Source organism: Coregonus lavaretus (genome assembly GCF_964263955.1).
Source record: "Coregonus lavaretus genome assembly, chromosome: 23".
NCBI lineage: Eukaryota > Metazoa > Chordata > Actinopteri > Salmoniformes > Salmonidae > Coregonus > Coregonus lavaretus.
Genome location: NC_140010.1, coordinates 40,202,902 through 40,215,880, shown reverse-complemented (window position 1 = coordinate 40,215,880; position 12,979 = coordinate 40,202,902). Strand labels below are relative to the sequence as shown.

General features: G+C 44.9%; 1 protein-coding gene across 1 annotated transcript in view; it reads left to right on the top strand.

Moving 5' to 3' along the window:
• Window positions 1–2,202: 2,202 nt before the first annotated feature.
• Window positions 2,203–12,979, top strand: part of LOC311150843 (pinopsin-like) — a gene marked incomplete at its 5' end in the record, with an annotated part of 85,386 nt that continues 74,609 nt past the window's right edge. The window contains one exon of the mRNA XM_084188396.1: window positions 2,203–2,572. Within this exon, the coding sequence (XP_084044522.1) occupies window positions 2,203–2,572 (370 nt within the window). The remainder of the gene's footprint in view (window positions 2,573–12,979) is intronic.

The window sequence follows — 12,979 nt, the reverse complement described above, 5'->3', positions numbered from 1 at the left end:
GTTTGTCACCGTTATGGTCCAATTACTGTATTGTTTAGTGTTGTGTTGTGGCTTTGCTGGCATTCATTTTTTTTTTAAATGGGGAGTTTGCCCCACCAAGATTTACATGCTAAAATCGCCACTGGCCACCACCATGCTTCACGGTAAGGATAGTGTTAGACGGGTGATGAGCTGTATCTGGTTTTCTCCAGACATAGCGCTTTTGCATTCAAGCTAAAGAGTTACATTTGTCTTATCAGATGACAGAATCTTTTGCGTTATTATCTCAGTCTTTCACATGCCTTTTTGCAAACTTCAGGTGTGCTGTCATGTGCCTCTTTCTCAGGAGTGGCTTCCGTTTGGCCACTCTCCTATAAAGCCCAGATTGGTGAAGTGCTGTAGAGACTGTTGTCCTTCTGGCAGTTTCTCCCATCTCAGCCAAGGAACTCTGTAGTTCTGTCAGAGTGGTTATTGACCAAGGTCCTTCTTGCCCGGTTGCTCAGTTTGGTCGGACAGCCAGCTCTAGGCAGAGTCTGGGTAGTTCCATATTTTTCCAATTTCCCAATGATGAAGACCACTGTGCTCTTGGAAACTTTCAACACTCTCGAAATTGTTTTATACCCTTCCCCAGATATATGCCTCATACCAATTATATCTCAGAGATCTACGGATAGTTTACTGGACTTCATGGTATAGTTTCTGCTCTGACATGCACTGTCAGCTGTGGGACCTTATATAGACAGGTGTGTTTCTTTCTAAATCATGTCCAAACAATTGAATTGGCCAAAGGTGGACTCCAATCAAGTTGTAGTGACGTCTCAATGATGATCAAAGGAAATTAGATGCACCTGAGTTCAATTTTGAGTGTCATAGCAAAGGGGTGTGAATACTTACAGTACCAGTCCAAAGTTTGGACACACCTACTCATTCAAGGGAACCTACGGAATCCAATATGATTACTTTTGATTTCCAATACGAAAAAAGTAATCCAATAGGATTCTGATAGAGGTGACACAAAATCCTATGGGGTTGCAAGAATCCTATAGGATCCAATTCACCCATCTGTATCCAAAACCACACTGGCTCTGTTAATATCAGAGCTCTGTACAGCAGCTCCAATCTTAACAAAAATGTTATGAAATGTTATATCATCTCGGTCTGAGATCATCCTGCGACAACAATACACAGCTTGATAATGAATAGGCTATATTGGATTTGCAACTTTACCTTTGTTTTACATAGAAATTATAAATGACCTTAACAACGAAGACAGACTGATGGCAAGCACAAAACAGCCACAGACTGTCATGTGTAGCCTATAACCGATTTATGTGTTATGGATTAAGTGCTACGAATGAAAATGCGAGTAAAACAAAAGGAACAAATTAATCCCCTGAAACAGAAGAGTAACTCCTCCCTCACCGGATGCTGACATTCATAAAGGGAACTATTTTGTACGAAACTTTTCGCACCGATGATTGGTGGCGATATTTAGAACAGTGATGTAATTCAATTGGAAAAGATTTCAGGACCATGGACCGCGCCTGCAGCATCCAACAGGCGCGTGCACGCGGTGGTTACTAAGGTACAGAATAACAGTATCAGTGGTGGCTACTATCACAGCAGTTAGCCTAAATTTGGTTAGATTTTGATCAAAAGAAGTTCAGAGTCGGCTGCATTTGGGAGGGGCGGCAGGTAGCTTAGTGGGTAAGAGCGTTGTGCCAGTAACAGAAAGGTCGCTGGTTCTAATCCCCGAGCCGACTAGGTGAAAAATCGGTCGATGTGCCCTTAAGCAAGGCACTTAACCTTAATTGCTCCTGTAAGTCGCTCTGGATAAGAGCGTCGGCTAAATGACCTGAGTAACATTTATATTCGCTCGCTTTCATCTGCGTTGTCCTTCTAACCCTCACTGCATTTTCAGGTCATTTGTACCCCATGCGAAGACAACGTGCCCAGTTCCACCGCGCTCACGTCAGCTGTGAAAGTGGTACAATAATATCAACAGATGAGGGAGTCTAGTCCGCCTGTGTGTGTGGATTTTAACTACCACATGGTGGAGCACAGCCTCGTCTAACTTTGTGCTGGCTTTAAAAACTGAACTGGGAAACAAAGTTCTACATTTGGAAAACATATTAATCAAAGCAAAAAGTGACTCAGAAGCCCACATTTTTCGTCTCTCCTAAAAATGCCAACCACACGCTTGTGCCGCAAAAACAGATTGCGATGATTGTGCCCAACGTGAGCATCAGCGGCTGCACAAGGGCCAATAGCGCGCTGTGTGCGGGTGCTGGAGACAGAAATCTGGAAGCGTCATACCGCACCACCCTAAGCCCGACCGGGAACCTGATAGTCGCTGTGTGTTTGGGCTTTATTGGTACCTTCGGATTCCTCAACAACCTTCTGGTTCTCGTCATCTTCTGCCGCTACAAGGTGCTGCGCTCGCCTATCAACCTGCTACTGATCAACATTTCCTTCAGTGATCTGCTGGTGTGTGTGGTGGGCACTCCGTTCAGTTTCGCGGCAAGTACACAGGGAAGATGGCTCATAGGAAAAAGTGGATGTGTATGGTACGGCTTTGCCAATTCACTATTTGGTAAGTGTATTATATAGTTGCTTCATTATTAGTGTTTGGTTATGTTTCAAATGTGGTTGTAAAAGAGGTATAGGCTATCATCGATGTGGTGTACGCTTTTGGAATCTGGCCAGGACAATGCGTAAAGAGGGGATATATATATGCTTGGTATTATTTTTTGACTGTTTAATTTGAATATCACAATTGCACATCGATAGACATCTGTTCTAACCGTGGCATCCAGACCTAGATGAATGATGGGTCCTTTCTATTAAAACGTCCACATATCACCAATTAATATCTTGCTTCAACATCCCCATCTGAAGTCTCTGACTCATTTGTGATAGATAATAACCTGTAAAAATATATATACAGTACCAGTCAAAAGTTTGGACACACCTACTCATTCCAGGGTTTTTCTTTCTTTATTATTATTATATTATATTCTTTATTTTTACTATTTTCTACATTGTAGAATAATAGTGAAGACATCAAAACTATGAAATAACAGATATGGAATCATGTAGTAACCAAAAAAGTGTTAAACAAATCAAAATATATGTTATATTTGAGATGCTTCAAAGTAACCACCCTTTGCCTTGATGACAGCTTTGCACACTCTTGGCATTCTCTCAACCAGCTTCATGTGGTAGTCACATGGAATGCATTTCAATTAACAGGTGTGCCTTGTTAAAAGTTAATTTGTGGAATTTCTTTCCTTCTTAATGCATTTGAGCCAATCAGTTGTGTTGTGACAAGGTAGGGTTGGTATACACAAGATAGCCTTATTTGGTAAAAGACCAAATCCATATAATGGCAAGAACAGCTCAAATAAGCAAAGAGAAACGACAGTCCATCATTACTTTAAGACATGAAGGTCAGTCAATATGGAACATTTCAAGAACTTTGAAGTGCAGTCGCAAAAACCATCAAGCGCTATGATGAAACTGGCTCTCATGAGGACCACCACAGGAAAGGAAGACCCAGAGTTACCTCTGCTGCAGAGGATACGTTCATTAGAGTTACCAGCCTCAGAAATTGCAGCCCAAATAAATGCTTCACAGAGTTCAAGTAACAGACACATCTCAACATCTACTGTTCAGAGGAAACTGCGTGAATCAGGCCTTCATGGTCGAATTGCTGCAAAGAAACCATTACTTAAGGACACCAATAATAAGAAGAGACTTGCTTGGGCCAAGAAACACGAGCAATGGATATTTGACCGGTGGAATTCTGTCCTTTGGTTAAAATTTGAGATTTTGGGTTCCAACCGCCGTGACTTTGTGAGACGCAGAGCAGGTGAAGGGATGATCTCCGCATGTGTGGTTCCCACCGTGAAGCATGGAGGAGGAGGTGTGATGGTGTGGGGGTGCTTTGCTGGTGACACTGTCAGTGATTTATTTAGAATTCAAGGCACACTAACCAGCATGGCTACCACAACATTCTGCAGCGATACGCCATCCCATCTGGTTTGTGCTTAGTGGGACTATCATTTGTTTTTCAACAGGACAATGACCCAACACACCTCTAGACTGTGTAAGGGCTATTTGACCAAGAAGGAGAGTGATGGAGTGCTGCATCTGATGACCTGGCCTCCACAATCCCCCGACCTCAACCCAGTTGAGACGGTTTGGGATGAGTTGGACCGCAGAGTGAAGGAAAAGCAGCCACCCCTAAAACAGAGCCTCCCCATTAGCCAATACAGTCACATACGCAGGATTTGTAGTACACATCGTTATAAAAATAGGGAACATTATAAAACAGGGAACGTTATAAAAATATGACCCAGGATGACAGCCTCACGCCCAAACCTCCCCGCTCTCCTGACCAACGCGTTCAATGCTTCCTTCAGTACTCCCCACTTGGTAAACAGTTCGACCACATCATTAAAAAACACTGGTACATCTTGAGCACTGATCCACAACTAGATAATATGTTTAAAGGACCCCCGCGGGTAGTTTTCAGACGCGCCCCCAATATCAGTCAAATGGTGGTGAGGTCTGATCTTCCACCAGTGCCACGCAGTACCTTTCTAGACAATGTTCCGGACGGTAACTATAGATGTGGAGGATGTACAATCAAATGTACAATGTTCAATCACCCTATTACGGGCAAGGCCATTAAGATTAAGGGCATCATTACATGTTCCCCCAAAAATTGATATACCTGATCAAGTGTATTTGAGGTCTATGCTATGTAGGAAAAACAAAATGAGCTCTGAAAACAAGAATAGCAGAACACAGGAGTAATATCAGGACCCTTCACCAGAGAAACCCTGTGGCTGCGCATTTCATGGAGGCTCGTCACAACATCAGCTCTTTGAGATACATTGGCATCGAACATGTTAAGACTCCTAGGAGAAGAGAATTGTATTGGATTCACCATTTGTGTACCATGTCTCCTAGAGGTCTGAACCAAGAGTTTGATATCAGACCATTTCTTACATGAATATGTCACTTTACTTTGATTTGTCTTGCCTTCCAGGTTACCCACTTGGTCATTTTGTAAATATATATTCTTTTCTGGAACTACTACATGTACCCATCTCATTGTTATTACATTATTACATTATTTTGAGAAACACAAATGTTTTTTGCACCCACCATGCGTCATGTCCGCAATGGTCATGTGAGGTGAAATTTGTACATTTTGGGATGTGAGCACTCAGTTTGTTTGACCTGATGAAGATCAGTTTCGGATCGAAACGTTGTCAGGCGTTTCGATCCTTCAGGCTCTGATCAGTCCCTACACCCAAACGAGGGCATTGCGTTCATCCACCTCTGGCCTGCTGGCCCCCCTACCTCTGCGGAAGCACAGTTCCCGCTCAGCCCAGTCAAAACTGTTTGCTGCTCTGGCACCCCAATGGTGGAACAAGCTCCCTCACGACGCCAGGACAGCGGAGTCACTCACCACCTTCCGGAGACACTTGAAATCCCACCTCTTTAAGGAATACCTGTGATAGGATAAAGTAATCATTCCACCCCCCCCCGCCCCCCCCCCCCCCCCCCAAAAAAAAAAGCATATTGTAATGTGGTTATCCCACTGGCTATAAGGTGAATGCACCAATTTGTAAGTCGCTCTGGATAAGAGAGTCTGCTAAATGACTTAAATGTAAATGTAATAAAGTGGTGAATTGGGAGCTTTAAAGGTGTGCGGGCCTTCTTGTTCTATACTAGTGTACTCATCTTAAACTCAGGCGTTCAGAATACAAGATTAAACATGATAGTCAGCTTTTTCCAGTCATTTCCAACCAGGAGAACATCTATATCTCCTGAGTGTTCAGATTTTAAACACTAGTGGTTACATTCCCATCATCATTAGAAATGTATGTGACCTTCCATGCCTTTTATTCAGTTCAGTGTTAGGAATGTCTGTCACCTTACCTACATTTCAGCACAACTGAACAGTACATTTCATTCAATAAATATTTTCAATTGCGTGGTGTTACATGTATTTCTGTTAACTCTCTCAGAGTGAAAAAGACGTGGGAGGGGCCTCATCATATTTCCCAGTATACTATTTTGCAGGTAGATTTTTAGAATAGTTTGTTTTAATATCTATGTTTCCTCATGCACATTGATAAATTAATTGATCAATACAAAGATAAATAACTGACATTTTTCTAAACTATTCCAACCTGTTAGGTAGTCTTGTTTGTTAAGTTCTTCACCATAGTAGTTATTCTGAGTACAGGTTGAAGGTGATAAAATATTCAAATTCTTGGATATCCTCCCTCACTTCACAAACCAACGTATTGTGACATGCAGGTCTGATGTGGCCCATGAGCCAGGATTTTCAGACCACAATGTTGAGGATATCTAGGCCATAACTAAAGTCCTTATGTAATGTATAATATGTGGTCATAAAGGGTTTACTTTTAATTGAAACACATTCACTTAGGCAGTCACTTGGTGAAGGCTTCAGGAATAGAAGTTATTGAAGGCAACAACCAAGTCTCTGACACTAACAAACACAGTCATTGGTGGGTATCGCTCTCATTCACTCGAAAGACACTCTAGGAAATATGAAAATACGTATTTTACACCCTACAGTGTTAAAACAACACCCCCAGTGTTTAGTGTTTAAAACCTAAACACCTTGTGTAGAATAAATGTGTTAATGTGTTTAAAAAGTTTTACAGCGAATAAACATGTTCTGGTGTTTACGATCTAAACACTATGACACGTTTTCATTGAAATTCTAAATTCCTTGATGCATTTAAAAAGTGTTACAGAAAAGTGTTTAGTTATGTGTTCAGATCATAAACACTTGGTTTTACAGTGTACCAGAGATTCAGGATACCATTGACTTAATTTCTTGCGATTTCAACCTAACTGAATTGTCCAATGTAATCAAGTCAACTCTGTGATGCTGTTTCACTCCCTCACAGATGTCTGGAGTTTAGAACTGTGCCATGTTGGCTTCTCATGAGTTAAATTGTCTGAGTGTTAGAAAATGAAGGTTATGTAAATACTCCAGTCAGGCTTATTCAGCGATATCGGATAATACAACATTAGGCTGCCTCTTTGTGTGGTTTTTACTGTTGTTTTTGGAGTTTCTCCTAATTGCCCGAAACCCAGCTCTTTTGCTGCCTTGCACATTAAACTGTCCAAAGTGCATTAGTCCATCCAACCAGGCCTCAATAGGCTGTTAAGGAAGAATCACCAATGTTCCTGTGATCTGTTTGCCGATATAAACACAAGTTTATTGAAACTGGCCGTATGTGGGCTGCTCAGGTTGTTCTAGGCCAGAGCCAGTGCATATCCTCTTTTTATAACATCTCAGGCTCTCTGCTATCTTTATACAACAGTATTTAGCAGCTATAGCTCTTTTTAATAGTCTCCATAAAGCTTGTTTAAAAGCCCACTGGCAAATAATGTTTTAATGTGTCCAGACCTGCATTAATACCCATTGGCACCATTTGAAAATAAAATGTAATGTTTCAACCCAGTATGGCACATCCAAACCAGTTTTAACTGCCCCAATCACATCCAATACTAGTCCCTCTCTTTTGACGACACGTGATAAAAGCTGGAATGTCAGCCCCTAAGACATGTTGTCACAAAGATATATAAGTGTTGGTTTTCCATCTGTCCCTTGTGATTAAGAGATGCAGGCCGTGCAGAGACATTCAGGGGGGCTAAAGTTTAGGGTGGCAGGTAGCTTAGTGGGTAAGAGCGTTGTGCCAGTAACCGAAAGGTTGCTGGTCCTAATCCCCGGGCCGACTAGGTGAAAAATCTGTCGATGTGCCCTTAAGCAAGGCACTTAACCCTAAATGCTCCTGTAAGTCGCTCTGGATAAGAGCGTCTGCTAAATGACTAAAATGTAAATGTTTAAAAATGGCACATCCAATTTTGTATCATGAATTCCGTTTTTGCCATCCAATGTTCCATTAAAAAGCTTTTCCACACTGGTTTGCCTAGAAGTGCTTACTAGGCAGTGGCGGTGAGCCATGGCAACAACAGAATACAACCATCACTTAGGACTATTGAATACAGATGCGTTTTTCATTAAAATTATGTTTAGTGATACTCCAGCATGGTTTAATTCATTCATTTTTGGGAAATGAAGTTGAAATCGACAGGAAACTGATATTCTCCTGTCTTCAACAGCTTACTTCTAAAACAAAAAAAGGGTGCTTTTCGGTAGAGCTATGGGCAGTATCAACTTAATTTAATACAGGAACATTGTTAGTGCATCCCTTCAGGTTAGATTACTTGTTTCCTTGTGACATTGTTAAAACTTGACACTCGCAAAACTATCTTGACTTTTTCACTTCTCAAATAGTTTTTTGCCTCCAAATTGAAAGGAAGCTCACATTCAATCACACCAGCTCCCGGAGATGCATGAGCAGTTTTGGCTGGGACATTTCAATGTGATCATTTCAGACACAATGAAGCAAGTCCCTTAGTCTCGCTTTATTGCTTACTAAGTTAGACATTCTGTGGTTCCGCATTACTTATATTAGCCTCTGAAGTGGTATCACAGTACGATCCGCAAGGAGCCAATTTACTAAACCTAATAACCCTTTGACAAGTTTTGGCATCTTAATCTGAGGCATGGAGTGTGGTCGCTAGGCACTGTTGCTCCCAGACATCAACATGGCTCTATTTTATGTTGGCTGTGGCTGAGGAATTACTCTAGGAGTTACAGTGTCACGTCCTGACATAGAGATCTCTAGTTGGTTTGGTCAGGGTGTGAATATCTATGTGTAGATCTATGTTATCTATCTCTATGTTGGCCGGGTGTGGTTCCCAATCAGAGGCAGCTGTCGATCGTTGTCTCTGATTGGGGATCATACTTAGGTAGCCATTTTGCCTACCTATGTTGTGGGATCTTGTTTCAGTTTGGCTTGTTGGCTGTTTAGCCTTTTGAACTTCACGGTCTGTTGGATTTTGTTATTTTGTCGGTGTTTAATATAATAAACAACTATGTACGCATACCACGCTGCACCTTGGTCCGATCCTTTACTCAAAGAACGTGACAGAAGATCCCACCACCAACGGACCAAGCAGCGTGAACAGGAGGAGCAGACATCCTGGACACAGGTGGGGAAGACATTTTGGACATGGGAGGAGATATTAGCCGGTAAAGGACCCTGGGCGAAGGAGCCCAGGCAGGAGAGGATCAACGGCGATGCCGACGGTGCCGACCGCGAAGGAAGCACGAGAGGCAGCCCCAAGAAAATGTTGGCGGGGGGCACATGGAGCAAAAGGAAGCCCTGAAAGGGCTGACTGTGGAGGAAGAGGAGGCCGCTATTATAGAGGCCCTCCAAGACATGCAGCTCAGCACTCTGAGAGAGGAGATAACTACCGTACAGGGGCTGTTAGCTAAGAGAGAGCAGGATAGCTCCCTTCAGAGGGAGGCGCTGCAGGAGGCCCACTTAAGGAGAGAGGAATTAACCCTAGAGAAAAGGAGAACGCAGTCCTTAGAGCAGAGGCTGGCGGAGCCAGGTTTCAGTGTAAAACCAACTCCCTGCACTCGTGTTAAGGAGCGTGGGACCATACAGGCACCCTGTTATGCTGTGATACGCACTGTATCTCCAGTGCGCATTCACAGCCCGGTGCGCTTGGTGCCTGCGCCCTGCTCTTGCTGGGCTAAAATGAGCGTTCAGCCAGGACGGGTTGTTCCTGCTCCTCACACCAAACCAGTGGTGCGTGTCTCCAGTCCGGTACGGCCCGTTCCTGCTCCTCGCACCAAACCAGTGGTGCGTGTCTCCAGTCCGGTACAGCCCGTTCCTGCTCCTCGCACCAAACCAGTGGTGCGTGTCTCCAGTCCGGTACGGCCCGTTCCTGCTCCTCGCACCAAACCAGTGGTGCGTGTCGCCAGCCCGGTACGCCCCGTACCTGCTCCCCGCACCAAACCAGTGGTGCGTGTCTCCAGTCCTGTACGGCCCGTACCTGCTCCTCGCACCAAACCAGTGGTGCGTGTCCCCAGCCCGGTACGGTCCAGTCCAGGGTCAGAGCAGTCCGCTCCACCGGTGCCTAGTCCAGCTCCGGTCAGCTGCTCCACTCCAGTGCCAGAGCAGTCCGCTCCACCGGTGCCCAGATCAGCTCCGGTTAGCTGCTCCAGTCCAATGCCAGAGCAGTCCGCTCCACCGGTGCCCAGTCCAGCTCCGGTTAGCTGCTCCAATCCCATGCCAGAGCAGTCCACTCCACCGGTGCCAAGTCCAGCTCCGGTTAGCTGCTCCAGTCCCATGCCAGAGCAGTCCACTCCACCGGTGCCTAGTCCAGCCCCGGTCAGCTGCTCTAGTCCAGAGCCAGAGCAGTCCGCTCCACCGGGGTCTAGTTCAGCTCCGGTCAGCTGCTCCACTCCAGTGCCAGAGCAGTCCGCTCCACCGGTGCCCAGATCAGCTCCGGTTAGCTGCTCCAGTCCAATGCCAGAGCAGTCCGCTCCACCGGTGCCCAGTCCAGCTCCGGTTAGCTGCTCCAGTCCCATGCCAGAGCAGTCCACTCCACCGGTGCCAAGTCCAGCTCCGGTTAGCTGCTCCAGTCCCATGCCAGAGCAGTCCACTCCACCGGTGCCAAGTCCAGCTCCGGTTAGCTGCTCCAGTCCCATGCCAGAGCAGTCCACTCCACCGGTGCCTAGTCCATCCCCGGTCAGCTGCTCTAGTCCAGAGCCAGAGCAGTCCGCTCCACCGGGGTCTAGTTCAGCTCCGGTCAGCGGCTCCACTCCAGTGCCAGAAGCAGTCCGCTCCACCGGTGCCGAGTCCGGGTCCGGTCGTCTACTCTCCCACACCAGGGTCCAGACAGGACTTGGTGCATCGCGGGAGGACTGAGAGTGGAAGCATCGCGCTGGGGTCCAGACCGGACCAGGTGTGCAACGGAGAGCCAGAAAAGGAGAGGACAGTAAGGTTGACGTCGCGCCCGGAGCCGGAGCCGCCACCGAGGCTAAATGCCCACCGAGGCTAAATGCCCTCCCCTAATGAGTCAGTTTTGCGGCCGGAGTCCGCACCTTTGGGGGGTGGGGGTACTGTCACGCCCTGACATAGATATCTCTAGTTGGTTTGGTCAGGGTGTGAATATCTATGTGTAGATCTGTTATCTATTTCTATGTTGGCCGGGTGTGGTTCCCAATCAGAGGCAGCTGTTGATTGTTGTCTCTGATTGGGGATCATACTTAGGTAGCCATTTTGCCTACCTATGTTGTGGGATCTTGTTTCAGTTTGGCTTGTTTGATGTTTAGCCTTTTTGAACTTCACAGTCTGTTGGATTTTGTTATTTTGTCAGTGTTTAATATAATAAACGACTATGTACGCATACCACGCTGCACCTTGGTCCGATCCTTTACTCAACGAACGTGACATACAGAGTCACTGTTGAAGTGATTATTTCTCAAATTCAGTGTTATGCACTCAGGCTTGTAGGATCTGTCTTATGTAGGCTTGTCTGAAAATAACTCAGTGGAAGAACAATATGTATCATAAATCATGCTTATAAGAAATAATCACTTAGAGGGACAAAAACAGAAAGTATACACATTTATAATATACACACAATTGATGTGTTTGGTATCAAAATACATATTTTGATATGTACGATAGAGTGTAAAGCAAGAGGCTGCAGTTGTCGGCACCCACACATATACTGTTAAGCATCTTCCCATATACACATGGGTTCGCTGAGCTCTGCTGCAACTTGACAGCTGTGTGACAACAAATACTGACAAGGATAACCTCACTTCATGTTCTCTTTCAGGCCAATTCAGAGTTTAGGTAAGTGTGCACAACTCAGACGTTCATGTAAGTCATTAATTGATGTCAATGGATGACTTCTGTGGAAATGTGTGTTAACTCTGCAGATCTCAAGTCGGAATACCATCCTTTATTCTATATTGTTAGTTGCCCAGCATGGGAACATCATATCGCTGAATAAACAATCTACCTAAAGAAAAGCACACCAACTTACCCACAAGAAGCTGTGCTCATGACATAAGCACAATATCTAGCTTTGGTAGGATTTCTTTTTGTTCTTTTTTGAGGCTGTAAAACAGTTGAATGTTGCATACGTCAGTCTCGCCCCTGGACCTGAACTGCCATTATTGTAGTTAAGTGATGTCTGGAATGACTCTAGAACCTGCTGCCTCAACTTAATGGCCTGAAAAGAGAACTCAGCAGGTTTCAGACCGGGAAAACATGATTGCAGTCACACATTTTTCACATTAAAATGGCTTGCTTAGTTAGCAGCCCTGGGCTCCCATTTAGCCAGTCCAACTCCTCTTTGCAGGTTCTAAAGTCATTCCAGACATCACTTAACTACAATAATGGCAGTTCAGGTCCAGGGGCGAGACTGACGTATGCAACATTCAACTGTTTTCCTTCCTCTTTTTGAAATTCCTTCCCTCCATCACTGCATACGGTATATACACTACATGACCAAAAGTACAAGGACACCTGCTCGTCGAACATCTCATTCCAAAATCATGGGCATTAATATGGAGTTGGACCCCCTTTTGCTGCAATAACAGCCTCCACTCTTCTGGGAAGGCTTTCAACTAGATATTGGAACATTGCTGCGGGGACTTGCTTCCATTCAGTCGCAAGAGCATTAGTGAGGTTGAACACTGATGTAGGGCGATTAGGCCTGGCTCGCAGTCGGCGTTCCAATTCATCCCAAAGGTGTTCGATGGAGTTGAGGTCAGGACTCTGTGCAGGCCAGTCAAGTTCTTCCACACCGCTCTTGACAAACCATTTTTGTATGGACCTCGCTTTGTGCACAGGGACATTGTCATGCTGAAACAGGAAACGGCCTTCCCCAAACTGTTGCCTCAAAGTTGGAAGCACAGAATCATCTGGAATGTCATTGTATGCTGTAGCGTAAAGATTTCCCTTCACTGGAACTAAGGGGCCTAGCCTGAACCATGAAAAACAGTCCCAGACCAATATTCGTCCTCCACCAGACTTTACAGTTGGCACTATGCATTCGGGCA